The sequence below is a fragment of the Eulemur rufifrons genome, chromosome 14 (genome assembly GCF_041146395.1).
Source record: "Eulemur rufifrons isolate Redbay chromosome 14, OSU_ERuf_1, whole genome shotgun sequence".
NCBI lineage: Eukaryota > Metazoa > Chordata > Mammalia > Primates > Lemuridae > Eulemur > Eulemur rufifrons.
In genome coordinates, this window is record NC_090996.1 from 4,371,556 (window position 1) to 4,397,500 (window position 25,945).

Genomic DNA, 25,945 nt, shown 5'->3' on the forward strand with positions numbered 1-25,945 from the left:
GGCTCTTCTACTGCAGCATTTTAAAAACTGCCTTGAAGGTACAAAGTATAACTCATTTTATGTCTGGTTTATTGAATAACTTCATGAATTACGACCCTACCATGTACACAGCCAATGGTAAGAGCAGCTTGTCCATTCTGTCCAGGAGGGGTAATATCTCAAGCTTGTAAGAGAGAGAGATGAGGAGGCTAGAGAAGTGGAAAGGGGTTTTTCTGTGGCAGAACAAAAGGAAATGTCCACGTTATGGGCATGTGGGTACATTTAAGTGTCCAGCATCCAAAATCCACCAATATGGAATCTGTGATCCTTTGATTCTATCTGGCAGACTCTGGGCCCAGATCCACACCCCACTCATTGCTGGGAGACAACCTTAAATCGTCTTTTTAAAGAACATGATTCAGCGTAAGTTTATTACAGCCTTTCCAACAAGAACAACAAAGGATGCTAAGCAATATAAAAAAATAAAGCATTTTGCCAGAGTGACTGCTTAGTCTTAACCTATCAAAATAAATGCCTTTCAAACAACTTAGAGGCATCATTTGCATGCAAGTATTGTGTTAACTACAAATGGGACTTATTAATTAATTAAAGCTTATCACAGAGCATCTTTTCTGAGTGGTATTTTGTTGGATGTTAGTTTGAGTTACAACTGAAAGTGATAAAATACTCTTTGAATATTTCCTTTTATTCTAACATATTACTATTCTCCCTGGTCTTTTCCTATCCGCTCTCAGGCTCATTAGAATGTGGCGTGAAGGAGAGTCCAGCTTAGTGGCTAGGAGCACTGCCAGACAACCTGGGTGTGAAACTTGGCTCTGCCACTGAGCAGGTGCAAGACTTTGCACATGTTATGTCACACCTCTGTGACTCAGTTTCCTCCACTGTAAACTGGGGATAATATTAGCACCCACTTATTAGAGTAGTAGTGGAGATTAAACAAGGCAATATATATAAAGCATTTGTAAGCATTATTTAAATAATGGTTATTTTTATCTCTCTGTAGCATGGAACACTAGAAACTTTATAGGCTTTGAAGTCATAAGCCCATTTCTGCCAACATAAACTGTATGATGTAAGTTACTCAATCTCTTTGAACCTCAGTTTCTTTATAAGTAAAATGGGGTTAAACATGCCTATGGTTTGTTGGACTGGTATGAGGACTGCATAAGATAATGTGCAAAACACCTTGGCAAACATTTCAAACTGGGTTGAAGAGAATTTCAGGCTCAGTGCAGCTGCACGGATGGACACACATTCTGCCACAGTGAGGACCCATGCCTCCTTTCTTTAGTGTGACCACAGGCAGACAAAAACAATAAAAATCAGCCCAAGTGATGGCAGAGACTTACACTTACCCTGGGCTCTCCTTGGAGAAAGAGCTCTTGCCCAATCTACTTTGGGGGCTGAAGCATCAAGGAGAGAGAGGAGACTGCAGTGGCCACTGTGGGCAGCCCCTGGTTATAATGCACAAGGGAGCTTGTCACCTGCCAGTCTGGGATTTCCAGAGGCCTGGCTGGCTCCCCACAAAGTCTTTCCTGGCTTCTTTCTCAAGGCAAGAGGAGGGCAGCCCCTGCTTAGGCCGCCCCACCCCCATCCGGCAGCACCTCTGAGCAGGAAGTCAGGGCTCTTGGGCTCCCCATCAGACTGCCTGCCTAAAGCACACACTGGAGCCGGGAACTGCCTGAGAAGCCAGTAAAATTTTAATGCACTCTGTAGTGCGGTCATGTCATACTCGGTTATGGCAAATAATCCCAGATGCCTGCAGAGGTAAAATGGAGCTGTAATGTGCTTGCCTCCTAACCCGAGCTGACAGCAATGATGTACGACTACCATTAGCGGAAAATATCACTTCAACTAACCCATGATCCAGCTCCGCTCAGGGTCACATTATCCATGAGGAACAAATTACACTCCCAAAGTAAATACAAATTTTCTACACGAAATGGGTACAAAAAAAGGGAAGGGGGCGATCCATTCCCTTCGCCAGCCCACTGCTGAGTGACACAGATGATAAAGGACAGGACAAATCATTGGCTGACAGAGTGCTGTGCCGTAATCAGCTCAGCCGGCACGCACTGCAGCCGATAAGCACTATATTCCCCCCCTTAGTGGCAAATACATAATCTTTAACATAGACATGGCTGCTTCGGATATTTACTACCATTTGGGCCGCAGAATACTCCATGCAGCATTTGCTGTGGCCTTGATGAACCCAGAGGTCCTCTCTAAGGGTGAGAATCAATGTCTGGGGATGGACAAGAGTGTTCTTGAGGGGGTGAATGATAACTGAGAGCAAAATCACCTTGGAGGGTACAGTTCTGGAGCCATGGTAGTATCTATGCCTTCTTCCTATACGTGCTGGTCAGAAGGAGAAAACAGTCTGCAGAGACCACATGGGATGCAAGAGGCTCTGGGCTGGAACCTCAGAAATTTCTGTTCCAGGCCCAGCTGTTCCTCAGACTACTTGGGTCATGGTGGCAAGTCCCTTTTCCTTTCTGGGGCTTAGATAATCAAGAAAGCAACTTCCAGGTATAACACGAATATTTATGGCGCACCTACTGTGTGTCAGGTACCTGCTAGATATGGGGTATTTACTGGGAGCCTATGATTTAATAAAATATTAAGTGTTTACACATCTGTATAAACACTCAAATGAAGTTTGAGATCTGTGTCCAAATATGAGTCATGCTTAGTCCACTGGTTGGTATAGCCTGCACCCCTAACTAATCATGGTGTCCCACAAGGCTGACTTTGCCACTCATCTGTAAGAGTTAAAATATATAACATGTATATCGCTCTTCCCTTCTCACCTTGGATAACTGATTCCCAGGCAAAAAAAGAAAAAAAAAAAAAAAAAAAAGAAAAAGAAAAGAAAGTCACACTTCAGAGGAGCCTATATATTTAAGCTGTCAGTTCATCCAAATTATATTCACTCAGTGTTTACTAAATGACTGCCATGTTTTAAATTTTTAGAAGACTAATGGAGTTGTCTGGGTGGGGGTGAGAGTGGATTGATAAGTAGGATCCAGATCTCTTGTAGCACAAAGAGGGTGAGGCACAGAGAGGAAGATAGCAAGAGTTCTCCAGTGGTACTTCTAGGTATATCCCAACTCACCCTGACATATAGGCAGCAGCATGACATGGGAGAAAGGCCCAGACCCTGGAATCTTAAGACACAGCTTATATCTCCGCTCCATCACTGGTTTCATTTTCTTTATTTGTAAAATGATGGCACCTGCTTAAGACAAAGACCTTGAAAAGACCTGACATGGAGTTTGGCACATTGCAGATGATCAACAATGTTGTATATGAGGATCCATATAGATTCCCAGTAAATATTTAATCAGATCACATAAAATGATATTTGTAAAAGTGTTTTGAATAATACAATGTTCTCTTCAGTGTGAAGTGGTGCTTCTTATTATTATTAGTTACTTTTATTAACCCTAATCTTATTTCTTCACTGGCCCAAGAAATTAGTAGCATCTGTATTTTTAGACCAAGAAATTAGGGAGTTGAAAAACCACTGAGTGCCAGAAAGAAAAGATGAAGCCCAAACTCAGCCCCTTGGGTCCTGTAACCACCAGGGGTTCCTGGTCAGTCCTTATTTCAAAGACTCCATTCATGGCCTCCATAAACATGCATATACTTGGCAGATCATGAATCAAGCTGAATTTGGAACAACAATGGAGAAAGTGCCTTCTGGTTCTTTAGGAAACTGAAGATGTCACGTAGGTCTATAGCTAGCACTGCTCAACATGATCCTCATGAAAACTAACAGGGAAAAGCTCTGTGATGTACAGAAGGGGGACAATTTGACTTTCCCAGCTGTAACTTTGATTACAAAATAAAAAAGAAAAGTCCACTTATCCATTAAATTTTGGGACTTCCTAAAGGCCCAAAAGTATAAAGTTTGGCTAATTACTAATACATCCTCATATAGACATTTTATATTTATCACCCTAGAATGGCACAGTTGTGAGGAACATTCATAAACAAATACATATGTGCATGAGCAAAATGAAATTCTTATATCTTCACCCGAGGACCAAACACTTCTCATTCCTACTACAGAATAAGACAGACTCTTCCGACAACAAAAGAGCATCCCAGGTTCTACTCCACGAGAAGCCAAGAGCATAAAGCATGTTGTTAAAGGCCATTGCCAGTACAAATGCCTCTGCTAATGACCTCCTGGTATCAGGTTGCTCAGGGTTCATGGTCAGTTTCATGAGGCTGATAGTTATCACCTCCACCAAATTCCTTCTTGGCTTTGCAACCTTCCCTCCTGGTAAGCCATAAAATCCAAGGCAATGGCTCATTCTAAAAGAAAGCAACAGGACCTTTTCTCTGGGAATGCAGAATCATGTACTCACTCCCAGATGTTTCTAGAAGTCCTTCTATAGGTCAAATAATACTCATTACCAACTGAGTGAATTCTTGAAACACATTACGTAAGCCAGCTCTCTACCTTGTTCCCGTGCTTTCCTAAATACTTACAGTAGTTGAGGAACAGAGATTAAACTAATTGCTCTGCTGCCTACTGACAGGTACATGTTGGAAGTCCTAACAGGGACTACAATGCTCATGTTAGTCCATCAGTAGATATTTGAAAAAAACAAGTACATACGTATGACTGAATGAATGAGCCAACAAACAGATAATGACCCTGTTTAGCCATCAGGCCTATATATCAGTTTCCTTCAGTTAATCTAAAGAGTCAACACAGATGTACCCGAGTGTGTCCACTATGTTTATTCTCTTAGGAATTTGAAAGAGATGAAAGAATGGAGCCAATTCTTACATAATCTCCTTTCTACTTTGGCAAAGAGAAAATACAATCACATGTTAATTTCTCTCTGGGTTCTGCCATGCTGTTGGGGCCTAGGTAAATAACTACTTGGAAAATCAGGATAGTCAAAGCTAGATCATTGAATCCAGCCTCATTTTACAGATGACAAAACTAAGGCTCATCACCATTAGGTAACTTGCCCAAGGCCACACCGCTGGTTAGTGAGACATTAGAAACCAGGTCTTCTGAGCATCCTTTTCCATTACACACCCACTATGAGCAACAGGACATTGAGAATCCACTCTTTCTTCTCACTATTCATTTGAAGAAATGAGTTTAGCTGAAGATGTGTGACAAATTTCTAGTAACTCCCAAGCATTTATTTTGTTGATCTACATTTCATTGAGAATCTGTACATTTATAACCTCTGCCTTTCTCAGGTCTGTATCATGGTAGTAATAAGACAAATTATTGTACATACACATTAAGTGAAGTAATTTTTGGTTTGGCCTGAAACTGTCATGAAAAAAAGAACTTTGTGTGATTCTGGATTTAAAATAATTTACAGTAGAATTTAATCCAAGGGTGGGTATCAATAGGGATTTTGGATGTATGCAATGTAATTAAGCCAACTAGAAATACGATGATGTTGGAAGAACAATAAAATGTCATTTTAAACCAGACATAATCTTGGAGAGGTAGAAGAGGTTGAGTGGATGGGCATTATGGAAATCAGGTATCCAAAATGGTAAGCTCTTGAAATTCAGCCAAGAACAGTAGAAATTGCCCAAATAAGTTAGAAAACTTACAAATGGCTTAGAAATGTTTTACGAGAAAAAATTGTAAAAGAAATACATTAGCCTGAGGAAGAGACCCCACATTTGATGTGGTCCAGGAAATACACTGGGATTGTATGAGGTGCATTCAGGTTCAAGTACCAGTCTTCTGAACTTGGTTCACTTATCCCCTCCATTTGGAGATGAGTACCCAGGAGACGAAATGCAAATTTAGCAGAAATTGAACACCTAACTCATGCCAAGCACTGTGCAAAATGTTAGGGATATAAGGATAAGAACATGGGTCCTTTCTCTTTCCTTGGGCAATGGCTGTTTGCTTTGCTGCTGCGAAATTTGAAAGGGTGGAGAAAGTTCCTTTCTAGCAGCAAAATAGGATAGTACCTCTAAATTGTCTCCTGATCAGAATATGTCCTATTTCAAATCCAACGATGGGGGTTCCACAAGCAACAATGAGGGCCTTCTGAGCTTCTGGAATGTTGCTGAGGGTGCACAAACTTTACCAAGTGTGAAACGTGGCCAATTAAGGGATGGGACTCTTCCACTATAAGCACAAGCCACATGCCCAGTCTTCAGTTTGACGTCTCAGCAGTTTCTGAGTCCTCCATGAGCCAAGTTAGGCATGTGGTTTGTGTTGAGTTAGGAATATAAGCCTCTGCTGGTTTTCTTTGCTGCTTTTCTTAGAAGCTGTCCCTTTCCCACACAAGTGAACACAAATGAGCAAACGCAACTTTTATCAGGAATTAAAAAATGAGAATGCACCAAAAAGTGTGTGCATGTGGGGAGAGAGGAAGCAGGCAAGGAAAACCGGTGGTACTGCATTCGCAGTCAGCCAGTGTCCAGCAGGCTGTCCTGGGTCCTGGACACAGTACCAAAGCAAAGCCCAGGAACGCAGCAACCCTCTCCAGGTGGTCGTTCCTATTGTTAACAGCATAGAGAGGGGAAACTGCAATCAGGAGTCATACTAAAAAGCTTTATTCGAAAAAGGAGAAAGGTTCATTTCTATGAGATTGTGTATGTGGGTATTGCATGTATGTTTTTACCATATATCTACAGACAACATGCACACACACACATAACATCTCTATAGCTTTCAAGTCTTTCTCCTAAGCAGTAAACATTTAAAGGGCATTAAACATGGGGAAAGAAAATGTTTCTTTTTGACATTTGGTATAAAGCAGTGGTTCTCAAAACCAATTTGTGTACCAATATTACGTAGGAAGCTTTTTAAAAAATACAGATGCTCAGGCCTCATCCCAGACGTACTGAATCGGAACCTCTCTCCCATGATGGGTATCTGAGAACTGATAGTTTTGCCATCTGGGAACAGCTGCTGCAGGGACAAGGACTGTGCAATCCCCTGATCACTATTTGACCCTTCCAGGACAGCATACTTGCTCTTGGCTCCAGGTTATGCCAGGGGAAGGCCTGACGTTTGGATAGGGGTTAAAAAACATTGTTCAGGACTCTTCAAAATTTAACAACACTTCCATTCAGCCTGGATCAGGAAGAAGTGCCCTTGGAACAGAGGCCGAGCCCCAGGTTCTAGTGAAAGCCTCGGGCAGGTTCTCTAGCTGAGCAGAGTCTTCCTCTTTTCTCAAGCGATTCTCTCATTTTGCCCCAAGCAAAACTAACAAAAGCTAATGTTTATTGAGCACTTATTATAGACCTGGCACAGTGCCAAATGTCTTCATTTAACTGTTTTAAGACTATAGGTAGAGCTGTTTTCACCCCCATTTGACAGATGGGAAAACCAAGGCTTGTCCACAGCAACAAAATACTAAGGGACAGAGTCAGAAACAAGCCAGGTCACAGACCGAGGCCCAAATGCTTGACCACTGGGCAGTATGCCTTCCAATCAGCTCTGGCACACAACACACACACATACATACACAAAAGGAAGTGGGGAGGAGAGAGAATTACTTTTAATCTCCACATTAACTTCATAACCAAATACGGGGTACTTCTTAGTATAATCAGCTCTGCCAGTGGTAGAGAAAGAGAAGAAACAAAAGAAAATATAGGCCAAATATGTGGAAATATGCATGTTGCTTCTTTGTTCTCATGATACCAATTCATTTCAAGTGGGGGATTGGAATAATTGCTTAATTTGGGTGATTAAGGTGCCAAGTGCTGCCTCTTTTCTTTGCTTTAACTACAATGAAGAACAATCCCACATCTAAGATAAAGAGTGTTCACAGCCTTCTCTAATTCCCCACCTGATTTTTACTCTTCACAGAAGTCCTCCAGGTTCTCTGACATTGCTGGGAAACGTATTCACGTGGCTGGGAGGGGCGGCTAAGGAAGAGACTCTGCTTAGTGTCTCATCAAAGCCTTCTCCACAAGCAAGTGTGTCTCCCGCACTTAGGGAAAGCTCTGCTTTTTTAGCCCCTTTCCCAGTCACTTCCACACTAATTAGTAAGGGTATCATTTTATAAATTACAGCTTCATATCAGAGGAAAGCAGAGTTTATCTTAATTCAGTCAGCTGTGTGAAATACAGTACCCTAATTTTAGACCGCCGGTTCTGCAGAATCCCTGCGGAGCAAGAGAATGACAGGTCTTCCGGAGAGAAATCCCAGCGGGTTTCCTACAAGTCTCATTTTTGCCTCCAACAGCATCCCTGGTGGGGCTTGCTGAAGGGTTCCCAGGACACTGAGTGGCATCTTTTCTACCATTAGCAATTTAGATTTGAATGCGAATCCTCCAAGCAGCACATGAAAGCAGCCCTGGTTAGCTCTGGGGCTCCAAGCGGGGCCCAGGCAAGGGGTTCTAGTACAGAGGAGGCTGCCAGGGGCCAGGCTCCGACAGAGCAGAAGTCTGGGAGCATGGTGTTCAAGACAGTGATAAACACCGGACAATCTCAGTCAAGACGGGAAGCCTGACAGTCCGAACTACAACAGCGCCGAGCAGGCACGATGGCGATTACAGTCTTGACTGCTCCTGCCAGGAACCCACTGGAGAAATGGTCTGGGGCAGGGACAGATGATGTGAGTGCTGGCTGTGGTGCAGCTTGGGAAGAAGACCTGCAGGACTGCCACAGTCAAAAGGATGAATGACCAGGGGGGGCAAAGCAAGAGGTGCGCCGTGCTTTGGAGGAGCACTTTTACTGTTCCTTCCCTTCCTGCCACGGCCACCTTCTTGGACTTGCCTACAGACACATGCGTATCTCTTTTACTGCCCTGAAATCAACCCAAACTCAGAGTGGTGGATGTGGGCTGCCTTCCCAACACTCATCTTTGCTGCTTCTTGCACTTGGAGATGGAAACCCAGGCAACAATGACTTGAGAATTCAGGTTGCAGGAAAGGACTAGTTGGGGTGCTATCAGTATGCAGGAAGCACCTTGGCCCCAAGGTCCCTCTGACAACCACTGGTGGCTTACTTCTAGAAATTACTAGAGTTAGGTGATCATCTAGACTAGTGGTGTGGGACAGCCCCAGCTGGAGGCAACTGACCTGGATGAGGCCGAGGCATTGGGATTTGTAACAGCTCCACAGGTGATGTGGGTGAGTATCCCAGGTGGAGACCACTGATCAAGATGCTTACCAGGAATGCAAAACTGGGCATCCTTACCACCTTTCAGCACTGCTGAAGACTGGTGCTGGTTCTGGAGTTAACATTTTCTTTTAAAGAAACAATGTCTGCTCAGTTGTGAAACCCTGAATAAAGCTCATCCTCTTGGAGAAAGTAGCACAGACCTAGAAAGCGAGATCAACCATCACCTACAGATTTCCCGAATTCCCAGAAGGTACCAGTCCCTCCCTGGGTCCCAGTGACACCTGATCATATGAGATGTTGACTGCCATGTGGGAACGTGGCCTGGGGGGCTTGGGTAGCCAGTGACCACACCTCCAACACTGAACCATTACTGCCATGCACAAGTCCCTGGCACCCACTACACGCTGGCTGTCTGAGACACCAGAGGTCCAACTGCCAAGGAGCTAAGACTCCGGGGGGCTGGAGGAAGGAAGCTCCTACTTGTCAGTTAAACAAAAGAATAATCCACAGCCCCCTTTCCAGTGTGTACTTTCGCTGTCATCCAACAGCCCATTACCATGTCACAGCACAGCGCACCCTTCCATAGGTCACTTTGTTTAAAATGACATGGATAATGCACATGTCAGCAAGCTGACAGTCCTGGCCGTCCTTCAGAGATAAAAACCTCAAGGCGAGAGCCTGTTCTTATCTGGGGGACATGCATTGGTCTATCATCCAAGTCAGGCAGAACATGATTTCTCCAGAGAGCACTTTTTTCATTTCCTGATTTTAAGGAAATCAAATAAGCACCATTTGTCTTCATCTGAATATGCTTGACCTGCTCAAATGATGATGTCTCGCATTTTATAACAGGCTACATATGCTGAATTCAAATTAACGACAGTACAGAACAAGAGCCTTTAGATCTCTCTTGGAGGCTGGCAGCAAAGAAGGAGGGAAAAATTCTGGGCTTGTTGGAAAGATCCCACTAAACACTAACCACAGGATTCTGAGTAAAATCCGCAAGCACGTAGGAGGTGAAATTCAAAGAAGAGGGCTCAGGACAGATCCAGAAATGGGGAAGGGAGGTCTAATCCATCCTTTCAGTGCCAAGCAATACAGAACCATGATATTCAGGTAACTCTTTTCGAAATACACAAAGCAGCAGTAAAAATGGAAAGAAATTTGGTTGGGGATGGGGAGAGAAAAAACAAAACAAAACAAAACAAAAAAAACGACCAAACAAACAAACTATCCCTTTGCTTTACGCAGCAGAAAGCCCAGTTTACCAGGTTGTGATCCAATCTTCTGGAAGCTCTGAAACTGAGCTCCTTTTCTTGATCCATGTTGAATTGGATACACAGAGGCCGGTGGCCAGAGTATGTACCTGCAGGAAGAATTGTCCTCCTACCTGCATATCCACCCGGATGAGAAGAGAGAAGTTCCCATCTGAGCTCCGCCGCCCATCCCTACCCATGATGAGATTCCTAGACACATTCATTAAGATTCTTTTAAGAAGGCCAATATGTACAGAAAAGCAGGAAAAGCTTATGGGTCAGTAAAATGAATACAGAAATGACTTTATAAATACATACTAGCAAGTTTAATGTTCCCATCATGGATTAAAAAAATCAGATAGCTATTAAAATAATTTCTTCTTTTAAAATGTTTTTTGAGTCTATGAGTCATCTTGCATAAAGTGAAAACTCAGTGTCACATGTATGCAATATTAAAGTACTCGTTTAAAAAAAAAAAAGAGTATCTCAAAAACTAAACATATTTTATCATAGAAAATGTCACTGTGTGAATAATGCCCATTTTTCCAGAAGAGAAAAGGTACTGTCAACATGAAGCTGGCATCCCACCCTGCAGCTGTGTGTAGGAGGACTATGGTGTTCACAGTGTCTTATGTGCTGTGCCCACGATGGGGGAGGGGGTCTTACCTTCTCTTCCTGGTCACTGTCACTGTCACACTGAAAATGAAGACAAGAGAATAAGTGTTAGTACAAGGATTATGTTTTTGCTTTTGATACCCACTCTTCACCCCCCTCAAAAGGGCAAGACAGATAAAAGAAATAAGAAACGTCGTCTAAGCTAGAAAGAAAGAGTTTCTTCGGCTCCAGTACTAGTAAACAGAATCAGAAGCAAAATGCTGTTCAGATGCAAAAAGTTGTTCTGTTGATCTCATCTGATGCCTGTATTCTGACACGGTGCCCAATCACACCAGGGGCACCCCCACCCTACAGCACAACGGATGCCCCTCTAGGAGTCAGCCTGCCGTGGGATTAAGGTGAATCAAGATCATTTAATGGGATTCAGAGCAAAATCAATTCTTAATGAAGAAATTCTACCTTCACCTAACGTAAATGGCTGTATCTCTCCTGGTGCTTTTCTAAAGGAAAACAGGTAAACCTCTAGGCATTGTATTCTCTCATTTGGACTTTGAAAGAAACAGAACATAATGGGCAAGGCTCACCACTTTTGATGGCTACCTTTTCCATAGTTTAGAAGCCCTGAGAATAGAAGGAACCTTCGCTACAACAAACATGCCAAAGACAATTACAAAAGGTCACAGTAATGTATCAATCAACAGTATAAGCAAAAAAAAAAAAAAAAAAAAAAAAAAAGAAAGAAAAAAAAAAGCTTTAGGGCCATAGACTCACACCGTATCTAACAGATCCCAAATTCCAACTGTTGAGCTGGGTTTGGGACAACTAGAGAATGATAATTAATAATTAACCTAAAGCTTTAAATTCCTCATTAGACATAAAAAAAATTAAAAAAAATCAAGAATGTTTTGTTAATGAATATTCTATTAAAAATGGGGGATGTGTTTTGTTAGAGTAATTGCTCAGCAGATAAACATAGCCATTCATTCACTCAACAGCCCTTGATAAGGTACTATTAAGCTAAAAAGAAATTCAACCAAGATGTAGGACTGGTCCTAGAGTAGCCTTCAGTTTAGCAGTAGACAAGAAGCTTGAACACAAACACTGAGCAGGGGTGTGACATGATCAGAGCTGTTTCCATTAAGATGACTCTTTCCATGGGATGATGAAAAGAGTGTGCACAATGGGGAAGAAACAGGTCACAGGAAAAGCAGTTTGGCGACTATTACATTGTCTAAACAGGGTGGTGCCATGGTTTGGGAAAGGGAGAAACAGATGGCATAGCAATTCTGAGGTAGAACCACAGGATTTGACAACACACGGATATGGGAAGTAAGTAACAGGGATGAGACCAGGGCGATGCCAAGGTTTTTTAGTGTGGCCACCTGGACATGGGAGTTGATGTAACTACCAACAGAAATGGGAAATAAATTTGCTTGTAGAACAGCCACTGCTGGCTAGATATCCATAGCCATTTACAACTTCCTTCTCCCTAGCCTGTACCTCTTCCTGACACTCTGAGGTTAAAAAAGCCAGACATTTTCTTTCCCAGTTTTTCTTGCCACTAAGAGTAGTCATAAGACCCATCTTTGGTGATTAAGATTTTGAAGTCTTCTGAGGGTTTTAGAAAAAAAAATTTTTCTCTTGAGTAAAAAGAGAAAAGCAAGAACCACCTGCCTCTCGCCTTTGAACATGATTATATAAGGACATGATGTCTGGATCTGTAGCAGTCATCTTTGCAATCATTTTTAGGCAAAAAGGCTAAGTACAAAAACAAGATGGTGGGACCAAGGGAAGAAAAGTCTGACATAATTGAGCCCCTGAACCCATCTCAGAAGAGACTCCCTCTGGACTTTTTTGTTCAGAAAACATTAAGTTACCATATTGTTTAAGGTACTATTAGAGTGTTTTCCATGGAAAGTAACAAAGGCCCTATCCAAATGGATATCTTGCTATCGTAAGATACAATTTAGGGACTACTTCCTCTTTTCAGACTCAGCATTCTGTACTATGAGCATTTAAAAACTTACATCCCAATCTTACACACTAGAGGATTTTACATTTTCTACTTCTTCCGTTGGCTACTCAGTGCCATAGCGTTATCAGATATTTAGTGACAGTGATTTACACAAGTACGACTACATTGTTTTCAACTATGCTTCTGACCTCAGGTTGTCTAAAGTTACATTATTTTGCCCTGATGAATGATTTCTCTATTATAATAAATCAAATGAGTTGAGAAAGAAAATGGGTGAGATAAAGACTTTGAAGGCCTAGAACAACAACAGATGGATGAGGAACAACAGTGTTCTCCTGATTTTGCAATCTCTCCATTGCCTTTAATTAAGCTCTCCTTGAAGTTCCTAAGGTCCGGGCACATTTTCAAGAGTGGCAATGCATGATTCAGGAGGAGGGTGGAAGAGAGAAGAGTATTTTGCCAGGCAGGCTCACTTTCCCAGATGTTCACAGCTCTCCTTGTGAGGTAATCAATGACAGCTGAAGGCTGTGGCATAGCATTTGCCCACACCCCAAGGATCTGGTGTGTACGGGGGAGAGCGAGTGGGGAAGTTGGGAAGAACCACCACTGTGCACCCCCATCCTAACAGCAGTATGTCCCTGGGAATGGTTATTTCTATCAAAGTGTTAAGCTTCCTGCTTTCCAACAGTCCAGTTCTAATTTCAAGGTCCACTTAATTCTGCATCAAGTAATTACTGATATACCCAGAAGCACCTTGTCTCCAGAGTTAAGCATATGGTGAAGAACTGAGACCTACTGGTATCCATTATGGAAGCAGCACGGATGCCAAGCCGATTAAAAATGCTCAGGCTCCCCACATAACATGCCGGGTGAGTGACAGCTCCTCGACAAGGCCAGTCGCAGAGTCTGCCAAAACAGTCTCTGCTGCACTGGGGCCCACATGGTGCGCTGAGAAAACAGTTCCATTTCTGGTATTAAATTCCCATACTGACCCGAGGACTTTGCCGTGAGCTCAGCAGGAGCGCACCATCCAATTTACAGCTCCACTCTCTGGAGCCTCGAGTGCCAGCCCCTGGCAGAGACGAATGATGGTCAACCCCTCCAGCTCATAAATTATGCAAAGGCAATAAATGCACTCAGCAAACAGCGCCTAACGTTTGCCTAGCCTGGCTCCTAACACACTCTGTAAAAAGCCAGAAGCTCGACACATACAAGAGGTCTATTCCACTCATAAAGGGGGTTTGTTGACAACCCCAGACGGAAAGCGAGCCACAGTCCTAAGGAGTCTTTCTGCTTCACTGGCAGCGGTTTATGGGCCTGCTTTATGAAAAAGGGAGGCTGTTTTATAGAGTCAGTGTGGGTAGAATTCATGGTCTCAAATTCACATTTAATACACTACACAGCTTTCACACCCTAAGTTCAATATGTTGTGGAGTTTTGACCAAATGATTCTTGGTCTTCAAAGGTTAAAAGAAGAAGTGTCTGCTCCCCAGTCCCTAGATACCCACTCCAATTTATAAGAGTTCACACTGAACCACCTCTTGATTCGGGTTTATGTTCTGCATGAAGCTGGGAAATGGAAAAGGCATGTCAAATGCAGAAACGGGGTCCCTGCTGATTTGACCATTTAAAGCATTTTGACATTGGGGTCCTGCTTTGGTTTATTAGCAAACAGGTTGCACACTAACTACCAGCTTGAGGTGACAGAGTACTCTTCCAGACAAGATTTCAAAGCCTTTGTGAAAAGTTGAAAATGTTTTCCTCCATTTTAAAAGAAATGAAGACGAACAAGTAGCCCTTACAGCACTGACAGGTAAAAACTCTTGGTCACCCAGTCTTCAGACAAAGACATGACCTAAACCACCACAGACCAAAGGAGGGAAATAGGAAGTGTGCATGCTAAGACATAGGCCCCGAATGCAGAGTTAGAAAGCGACCAGTTCCTGACCTGAGTCCCTCCAGCCATCCTAACACAGCCACCACTCAACTTCACCTTCCCCTTCTCTCCCTTACAGTTTCGTAAATTAAAAGTGAACTGCTGGAGACACGATTTTCCTTTCTCAGACAAGTCCTACTCCTTAAACCACCAACCAACCCACCCTATATTTCCCCCTTTAAAAATACATATTTATTGGATCATTTAAAAAATCACCTGTAAGTCAACAATCCATAGGTAAACATTGGTTAACACATTTGTGTAATTCTTTCCAGTCTTATCTTTTGAGAAAATATTCCTCCTCACCCTTCACACATACATTTTCATAAATAAAAATGAATTCTTAGCATTTTGTAAACTGCTTTTCTTTTCATATAACAGGTCAAATATTTTAGTTTAATCAGTAAAATTTGCCTATAACATCACTTTAAAAAATGGCTGCTCTGCAATCCATTGCATGGACTGCAGCATAATCTAATTAAAAAAATTCCCTAGTGCTAAGTATTTATTAAATAGATTGTTTCAACTGAGCATCCTGGAATTTTTCCCTTTGCACACATTCACCAATATTGCTCTTTCCCAGTATCTTTTCATGGCCTTCCTCTTATGCATATTCTTTAATGTCGCTGTCTCCCCAGAGTTACATTTGTAGTTCTATTGTTTCTATGTGATTTCCAGGGGAGTCCTTAAAGATTCCCTTGGTTCCATCTACCATGTATATGCTGAGACTAAAAAACCTCCATACCCACATTTGCCAGCTATATAACTTTGGAAAAGTTATTTAAACTCTCTGTGCCTCAGTTTACTTACCAGTAAAATGTGGCTAATAATAGCATTTTCTAATAACAAGGTGAGAATAAAATGAGTTCATACATGTAAACAGCTTAGACAATGCATGGAACAGACTATGCACAGATGATAAATATTTATCATTATCATGTTTCTGTTTGCTACGTGCCCCTTCCTGATGTGCTATGAATACCTCACACTCAAGTATCCATCTAATCTGGACTCATCTTTGCTCACTCCAAATGCCCCTCTCCCATGCTGTCGTTGGTAACAGCATCACCACGAAATCACTTAACCACGTAAGTGAAGAGTCTTATCATCCTCCACTCCATTCTTGAGCAGACTCATCTTCCTCTCTTGCCCTGCATTATTGATTCTACTTTCTAACTCTCCATCTCCATGGCATGGCTGCTGCTTTAGTTCAGGGTTTTATGTTAGCATTACCACAGACTAATGACTGCTTTCCAGGGTCTATGGTTTCTCCCTTTTCTAATCCAAGTCCATATTAAGCAGAGTGGATTTCCTAATTTCTACTGGACGATGGTGCTTCCCAAGACCATAGAAGCCTCTTCACATTCTGTTTCCAACCTCAATCCCACCTCCAACTTCCAACCACTCCGTCAACACGATGCCCCTAAGCTTTCTGTGCTGAAGGACCATTTGTTTTTGTTTTGTTTTCTTTAACTTTCAATAAGTTGCAGACCAATACTTTTGTAAAATATAATAAAAAATGAATGTCTAGAAAAAAAGACATATAAAATATTTAATTATTAGATTTATAGGATATAAAATTATGCTACTGAATTGCTCTAAAGGTTGCCCAAAGCTTATTCTCAACTGCCATACTAATCTCATAGCAGGTTAGTTACAAACAGCTCGTGGACTGGCACTGGTCTGTGTCCACATTTTCAGCAGCACTAGCCTGACACATCCCTTGCTCCAGCCATACCCAGCCACACTCACTCATACCCCCAGGTCTTACTATCTCTGCACTTAACAATACCCTCTGGTGGGAATTCTATTCCTTTAAGTTTCTACCTAAAAGCCTGCTCTTCACCTTCAAAACAGTTCCCTCTTCGAAGCTTTCAATACTCTTCTAGAAAGAATTAATTGCTTCTGTCTCTACCCCTTAGAAAACTGTATTTCAGTTGTTTGCCACAATAGTCTTCGCTATTAGACAGTGAGCTCCATATAGGTTAAGGACGGTGCCTTGCTCCTCTTTGTACCTACATGCTTTGGGAAACAGGAGGTGGCAATCATATTGATAAGTCAATCTCACTCTTGAGAATTGTTCAAACTGTGGTTGATTCTATGTAGCATAAGCAAACTATGACTTAAAAAACATGTGATTCCAAAGACAAAGCATAGGAAACACTAATTTAACTGCTTAATGCAATGGGGATGTGTGAACATACTGGGCAGGATTAAAATTGTCAGCAGAGCCTGGGGTTGGGGTCTAGAAGAAAATGTCTTCCATTGAAAGGGCCAGAAAAGATGTGATTGTGATTTTATTATACTTCCTCAAAAGCAAACATTTCTCATTTTCATTTGGGAATCTCAACATCTATGTTTTAAGACTCTGGTTCAAACTGAAATAAGTCAAGGTCTACGACACCTCTCTGCCTGATTCAGAATGTAGAACAAGATGGAATTCTAGGTACCTCATGATGGAATGCATTCTTAAGCAGAAAGTGGCAATCATTGAATATATCACACACAATGACATTGAGGAGGGCATTGCTCTCTATTCTGCTCAATGGACCTTGCTGGAACAGTTATTTCGTATCTCAAATCCATTTATCATTGCCACCAAAGATGTCAGGGCTGAACGCCATTGCTGAACAAAGTTATTTTATTCTTCTTTCTGCCTACAGGAAATGAGAGGAAAATGAGGGAGAACCCCAACTTGTAAACTTCAGCTCTAACATCAAGTACAATTTAACTTTCCCAGCAACAAAACAAATCGATTCCCCCTTGGGGCAGGAGGTTTATCTAAGACCGTAAAGACATCCCTCACCTAAAAGCAATTTCAGAAGAAGCCACCTGCAGAAAACATGGCACTTATTTTCTTATTTAAAGAAGTAGCAGCGTGGTGACTAAAAACAAGTCCAACATCCGCTCCCATCGGCCTAATCCCTCGCACATGCACAAACAGGCAGCCATTTTGTGCCACATGTGGCAAATCTGGTGATGTCTGTTTTTTATCAATCCACAAAGCCCTCACTTCATGTTGCTTACATTGCTCTCATACTGGTTTGGACTTTAAGTGAAATTTAAAGCTATTGGGGCCCTAGAAATAAAAAGAACTTTTTAATCCTGAAAATGTTTTGAGGTATTCTCACTGACTGTAAAATGATGCCATTGGCTCCTCCTCTCTATCTCAACAATAACCACGCCTGAGCAAATAAAATAGCTCAGATAAAATGAAAGCCTAATTAAAAGATTTGTGTCCCAAATAATAGTTCAAAAGAATAAAGCTTCTGACAATCACATGATGAGCCCATTTGAAAATAGTATGAGGTCCACCGATCTTCAGTTGTTCAGGAGATACAACAGAGAGTAAGCTTTCAGAAGCCTCTGGAATTCTATATTGATAACCTAGTATTTCTGCACAGGGAGTTCTCAGAATCTGGCATTTTTGCAAGCTCTCAGTTTGAGTTGGCCAGAGCTCAAATAACCAATGTGATCTGAGGGGGCTAAGGGAACACTTTCTGTTTTGCCTCCAGCAGCTCTCAGATGATCACGTATTTCATTCTATCAATCATGTTAAAGTGCCTACTCTGTGCTAGGTTCATCCTGACCACTCATTAGAAATGCAAATATACTGACAGAAATCGAGTTGTCTAAACCTGAAGTTTTAAAGCTCACAAATTAATTAATCTTCAATATTTTTTTCCTTTTTGTCACTTTGAAATCCAGGTATATTTCATAAAACAATCTGTGTGCTGTGAATTTACACTTAGATGATTAAAATACTGTTGGGTTTTTGGAAGCCGGGGGAGAAGTGGATATTTCACAAATCTCTGGAGAGCTCAGCTTTCTTTTTCCTCAGAAGAAAGGAAGTCACGTTTTGCCAAATATAAACATACGTAAACCCCAAAGATGAAATTTACTTAAAACCCACAAGCCTCAGTGGTTGCCAAACTCAGAAAAAACGAGTTTCTTGTCCAAAGGTAAAACTGACAGTCTAGGGCCTGGTGATTTGTAAATGATCTTTTAAGCTTAAGCAACAGATCCTTTTCCTCTTTGTCATTGATTTACTGATTCCAAGTCATCAATAGCATTAATCCGTACCTGCCTGGGGACCTATTACAAATGACTTTGAAGACAGTGGGAAGCAAGGGTTTATCATGAGGCCACCGTGTTATCATCAGGGAGACATTCTCGCCTGTTCCTCAGCGGTGTTCTATTTGTGACTCCTTGTAATGCTGCAATTCTTCCTTTCCATATCATAGTTGTTTGTTGCTTTGGGTGGGGCCTGAGCCCCCAGGTTTGCTTCAGCTAAAGCTTGGCTCCCTTTTGGAGCCTTGTGTAAGCTAATAAAACCCAAATTTGCTGATGAGTAAAAAGGAAAAGTCTGCTACGGGTTAAAATAATACAAGAGTCTATTTTTTCCGCTGTGTTGTGATCCATAGAAATCACCCTGAGCCTTTTCCCTTTTTTCTCTGCCTGGGAAGCCAATTGCTTTGATTGCAGTGATATGAGCTAGCTAAAATGACTTGCCCTTGCTTGTGAGGCAAATGGAACATGCTAATAGAACTTATCGCATTACCCGATGCAAAAGTGCCATAGCTCATTACTTTAAGATAAAAGGATATCATTGCAGACGGCAAGCAGAATTGACTTTCTGAGGCCCGACTTGATGATGATTTAATCAACTGCTCTCTTTCACTTCTCATCTCTGTGCCTGTCGGTTTCACAGGTGCCGTTAAATGAGACACTCAGAAAGTGAGCGGAGGGAAAGAAATTGCTGTCATTACTTTTCAAGAAAGGAGGTATGCAAATTTTCGACAGAAAGATTGCGTTCATAATGGGCCTGGTAAAATACAAGGATCATGCTTGACAGGTGAGGGCAAGCCATTTGTATGTCCTTAAAGCAGAGCAACCGTCCTCGTTTAGAAATGTGCTCAGCAAGAGAAACTACAAATGAGAGGCCTGGCAGGGCCAGGCGGGAGGTGGGGTGAAATCACAGAGGGTTGGTTCAAGCTAGTCTCTCTCGTAGAAACGGGGAGGGTGCCTAAGACTCAGGAAGCCAAACCCAGATGAGCAGGTAACAGTAGCTCTCAGTCTGAACCAAAATGCCAACAAACTCCTGAAAAGACCCTATTATGCTGCTTCATATATAACTGTGGAGCCAGACTGCCTGGGTTCAAATCCCGACTCTACTGCATAGGGTCTGTGAGACCACCGGCAAGTAACTTAATCTCTCTATGCCTCAGTTTCATCATCTGTCACACAGGGCTTCTGACAGTATCTACCTCATAGTGTTGTCAAGAGCATTAATTGAGTTAATAAATATATAAAATAAGATATATATGCACATATGCAATAAACAGAAAAATGTTTTAGAACAGTGCTTGACACAAGGAAGCACTCAACAGATGTTAGAAATCATTCATTCCTTCCTTCTTCAGCAAAGACTATCATTTTTATTTAAGTGTGTGAGAGCCCGGAGCTGGAAAGCTACCTGGCTCTAGTTTAGATAGATTAGAATCCTTCACTGATTTCCTATGTACAAGTCTTGCTTCCCAGGCAGGTGGTGAGCTCCTCAAAGAGCACGGTCTGGCTGCCCTCGGAATCATCACAGGGCCTAGTTCAGTCTTGAGGGCCCTCAAAGATGCTCAATAATGATTTGATGATTTATGGATTCCTCCTCCCTCCCCCCTTCCATTCCCTGCACATATCTGTGACTGCCCGTTGAGGACTCTCCTCCTCGAGTAGGAAACGCTGTGTTTGGCTGGGACTCTCAGGCGGTCACCCTGCGTCCTAGCCCAGGGCGGGAATGGTGCAGCCAGCAGAACAGTCTGGCTTGGATCACCTTCAGGAACGCAGAATGAATCTGAATAGATTAAATGATCAGAGTAGTATGAACAGAGGTGTTTTTTCATCCACTTTGCCTTCAATAGGTAATTGTTCTATTTTCTCCAACACTCAAAGTAAAAGCATCTTTCTTAAAGTGCCTGTAACTCTGAGTTCTTTTTCCCCAGGTAATGAGGCTGCTGAAAACCATTCCTCCTTCCAGCCTCTCAGGTTGTGAGATACTGAATGCAGCTCCTGCTTTCTATGCTAAGTGGCACCTACATGACTGAATTCCCTGCCAAAGGGACAACGTCCATCTCAGGAAAAGCCTGGTTCCTCAGGCTCATTTCACATGTCCGTGACACGGCTTTTTGAGGGTAGGGACCCTCCACAGGAATGATCACAGAGTGGTTCCCTCCCCCTAGAAATGCCAGTCAGCAGCTGGCATTGATTAAAAAGGAATCCCAACCATTGCCCTGGAAGGGAAAACCGCTCCGTTTTAGAGATGAGAAGTTAAGGCTTCCAATGGCAGAGATGGTCCCTGAACTCAGTTCTGTCCTCCCAAGTTCATGTTCTTAGCCAGTACAACATGCCACCTCAGTCTCACGCACTATACAAAGAAACTACCTGAAAAAATATTTTCTTGATTGCTTGCTTGGCGGAGAGGAACGGCAAGCTGGGACTGAGAGAGGCTGCGCTGACCGTTAGCGCGGTGAATGCAGCCGGTCGGCCTTATTTGCACTCCACAGAGGACGGCTCTGCCTTAAGAGGAGGGACCTGGCACAGCACCTGACGCACAGCAAGTGCTCACTCAGTCTCAGGCGACACAGGTTGAAATTCTGACCCCTCCACTAAATAAACATGCAGTCTTGGGAAAGGTATTTGAAATCTTGGGGGCCTTTTTTTTTTTTTTTTTTTTTTTTTTTGAGACAGAGTCTCACTCTGTTGCCCAGGCTAGAGTGAGTGCCGTGGCGTCAGCCTAGCTCACAGCAACCTCAAACTCCTGAGCTCAAGCGATCCTCCTGTCTCAGCCTCCTGAGTAGCTGGGACTACAGGCATGCACCACCATGCCCGGCTAATTTTTTCTATATATATATATTTTTTAGCTGTCCATATAATTTCTTTCTATTTTTAATAGAGATGGGGTCTCGCTCTTGCTCAGGCTGGTCTCGAACTCCTGAGCTCAAATGATCCGCCCACCTCGGCCTCCCAGAGTGCTAGGATTACAGGCGTGAGCCACCGCGCCCGGCCTGGGGGCTTTTTTAAACCTATAAATGGGGATGATAACCACTCCACAGGATTTCTGTCAGAATTAAATGAGTTCAAGCATGTGAAAGCAGCCAGAAAGAAATAGCAATAGTTTTATTTTTTCCAAGTCTTTCCATGAAAGATACGTTATATCATACACAGCGATTTAGTAACTTAATAGTTATTTAAATGTTGGGTTGAAGTTTTGTACCATTTCATAGCCAGAGGGGAAATCATATTCTGCAAGGATTTCTGCTTGGGAGGTATTTGAAGACTTGATACTATGCTACACAAAACCAGAGACAGGCTGGATGTGGTGGCTCACGTCTGTAATTCTGGCACTTTGGGAGGCCAAGGCAAGAGGATAGCTTGAGGCCAGGGGTTTGAGACCAACACTACAAGACCCAGTCTCTAATAAAAAAATTTAACAATTAGCTGAGTGTGGTGGCACGTGCCTGTAGTGCTACTCAGGAGGCTGAGGCAGTAGGCTCGCTGGAGCCCTGGAGTTTGAGACTACAGTGAGCTGTGATCATGCCCACTGAGAGTGGAACCCTGTTTAAAAAACAACAAAAATAAAACCAGAAACAACAACCCAAACAAACAAAACCAGAAACTATCATTTCCTTTCAAAGAAGGAAATGATGCACATTTCCTTCAAAGAATGTCCTGATGCACATTTTTGGGAGTGCATATAGTATGGATTTATTCTTCAATCAAATAGTCAATAGCCTGTGTACAGGGACTAAAGTAAAATGTATAGATAGAAGATCTGGAGTCTGAACTTGTAAGCTATGCATAGTACAGTAATGACTTATGGGCTTGGACATTATTAAGATGTTCACTCAAATCTAAATTAGAAAAATAAGTAAATAGATAGATAGAATGAATATCAAAAACACTAGCCAGGTGTGGTGGCTCACACCTATAATTCCAGCACTTTGGGGGGCCGAGGCGGGAGGGTAGGTTGGGCCCAGGAGTTTGAGACCAGTCAAAGCAACATAGCGAGACCCCTGACTCCACAAAAAAATTAAAAAACTTAGCTGGGTGTGGTGGCATGTGCCTGTAGTTCCACTGTCTCTGGAAACTGAGGCAGGAGGATCACTTGAGCCTAGGAGTTTGAGGCTGCAGTGAGCTATGATGACACCACTGCACTCTAGCCTGAGTGACAGAACAAGATCCTGTCACAAAAAAAAAAAAAAAAAAAAAAAAATTTGAAATCAAGTGATTGTTGGTGCAACTAGGAAGCCAGCCACTTTAGAATTTGTCCAGAGATTCTGACCAATCAGAATTAATAGATACTTGGATAGCCCTTCACACAGATATTATTTATATACAAGGCTGACTTAAGAATTGATCTAGCAAAAGCTAACATAGTAACCTTGCGAAGAGATAAAACTTCCCAGATGTAACTGCAAAAATAGGCATCAGTTGAGGGAATATAACTGAAGTTCATTTAGAAGGCACTTAAGAGTTCAACAGACTACTTTTCCCCTTTTGGGACACATGGAAATGTCTGTTTCCTCTTCCATATAAAAGCTTTCCAGTGCTCTGCCTTCTCTGGCTGCATTGTAGCTGTTGGTTTCTAGCACCTCCAACACTGTTGGTCAGTTTCCCTGAATATATCTCAGAGTTTGCTCATATCCTGCTCCACCTGAACCTCACACCTAGTAGGGGCTCAGTAAATATATGTGAGAGAATGAATAAATTAAAATAGCAAAATACCTGAGAGAAGGTATCATGGAACATGTTCAGTTGAGGAGATCAGGAATGTACAGTGGTTGATGGAAAGTGGTAGGTGTCTGAATGTGTCTATGAGAAAGACATGGACACAGTTTTGAGATGAAAGTATATCCTAAGAAAATATTAGTAATACCATACACTTGGAGAAAGCAGACAGATTTTAAGGTTACTCTTTTAAGAAAATCAGGAACCTCAAAATCCTAAAATTTTCTTTTTACATTTGACCCAGTTCAAGCCAAATCAAGCAGGAAAAGGGAAAACAGTGCTCTCATATTGCTAAGACATAATGCCCACATTATCAACTTCTCACAACCAGACTTTTTTTTCTCTTTTTCTTTTTTTTAAACATATGCAAGACAGTAAAAAGCCTGGCTAAAGGAAAATAAATTGGGCTTGAGGCAATGGAAGATGATTCGAGAAGATTCAAAGACATTCTGGACTACCATTCCATAGGATTCCAAAGCTGGTTCCTTTTTCCTCTTCTCTTTATTGGGTATCTGCCTTCACTTTTGCCCTTGTTATAATTCATCATATTTGTAACTGAGATTTTAAATTAAATTGTACCCAACAACAGTCTTTATTTTAGGATGGCTTGAAACCTAGTTAGTCTCCTATATCATAAACAAGGAAGGGTAGGATTACTAGAAATTATCTGCAAGAAAATACAAATTGCCAAGATAAAAACACCCACTGGTCTGCCAGTCTCAAGTTTCCTGTTTTGACATACTATATGCAGTAATTTTGTATCCACAATCTCTTATTAGAAAATGAATGTGCTATTTTTCTGAATGCTGCAATTACAATAATTGAATTTAAAATGGGGATTGAGTTTCTCTAGTTGGAGGAAAAGAATAATTGTGTATTTCTGATTAAAATCAAGGGTACTGAAAAGAGGTTGTACAAATTCCAGCTTCATTCTCCCTGAGTGACTCCTCGTCAAGCCAGAAAAGCAGTTAGCCAGAGAAAAGACAAATTCAAATGCGGAGAAATGGACCAGCACTTCAGCAGCAGGCACCGTCTTTGGCCTCATTTGCTTTGTCTCCTGGCCTTCAGTCACAACACCCCTGTGACAGAGGCAATCAGAGCACCATGGCATTGTAACATTTTAAATGGCAGCCATGCTGGAGTTCCCCACTGTGTCAAAAATTAAGAGTTAAAATGCAAGGAAAACAAACATCTCTTTGTGTTGAAAATGCCTGTCCGCCTTTAGACTGCTAACATTTTGGAGTAGTTTTTATTTCTCCACCGTAGACCTCTTTTCTGGGTGGGATGTGATGGCAGAAGGGGTGGAGGGAGAAAAGAACTAATGCTATTGCTATTTTCTAAACATTTTCTTTGTTTTACCAAAAAATTATATCAAAAGCCACCTTTAAGGTTCAGATGTAGGACAGAAAAAGGGATGGAGAAAGGGCTGTCCTGCCTTTTTTATACCTTGTAACTTTATTTTTGATGGTATCATTCAGTTTCTGAAACCCCTATTTATCTAAATATGAAGGTGAAATTTAGTCTCACAGTTCCTCTGAAATGTTCCTCAAAATGTAACTTCCTAACAAAAAATTTTTCTAGCACAAAGTGAGCCATGGATTATCTCTTCAGAGTGCACTGCTTACTATTATTAGTGGCTTTACTGAGATATAATTGATATCAGTAAACTATTTAACATGTACATTATGATACCTTTTTAGATACTTGTACACACCTGTGAAACTATCACCACGATCAAGACAGTGACCATATCCATCGCCCCCCGTTTCCTTGTGCTCCTTGGTTAATTCCTCCCTCAGGTGCCCCCCACACTGCCCAGACCCCATCCCTCAACCGCTGATATGCTTTCTGTCACCTAGATCACTTTGCATTTTCTGAAACTTTATATAAATGAAATCATACAGTATGTACTCTTTTTGTCTGGTTTCTACCATTCACTGCTTACTGTTTTGACAACTAATTAAAAAGGAGCCTCCTAGCTCCAAGGCAGAAGGCAACCTTCAGAGGCTGCCTCGGCCAGGTTTATTGTCATCCCCCAGGAATAGAACCGATTACTTGGTCTTACTTTATTCGTGGGCTTTATTATGTACTTCAGTAATCAATAAGCACTTCTATGGCAGAGGGTTTATTTTACCCTATAAATCCAAGAAGGAGAGAATGATATTAAGACATCAGTATGGATGGGCTCTGCTGCTCTGTAACACTATGAGGAGAACACAAGCAACACATTTAAATCTAAGGTTACAGAGCAGTCACAGCTCCTGGCTGGATGGCAGGGATCATAAAAGACTCAGGCAA

The 25,945-nt window shown here is 42.0% G+C and overlaps 1 protein-coding gene across 4 annotated transcripts in view; it reads right to left on the reverse strand.

Moving 5' to 3' along the window:
* AUTS2 (activator of transcription and developmental regulator AUTS2) overlaps window positions 1-25,945 on the reverse strand; it is a 1,139,956-nt gene that overhangs the window by 310,918 nt on the left and 803,093 nt on the right. For all 4 annotated transcript variants that reach the window (XM_069486207.1, XM_069486206.1, XM_069486205.1 and 1 more), the window contains exon 5: window positions 11,007-11,036. In XM_069486207.1, the coding sequence (XP_069342308.1) occupies window positions 11,007-11,036 (30 nt within the window). The remainder of the gene's footprint in view (window positions 1-11,006; window positions 11,037-25,945) is intronic.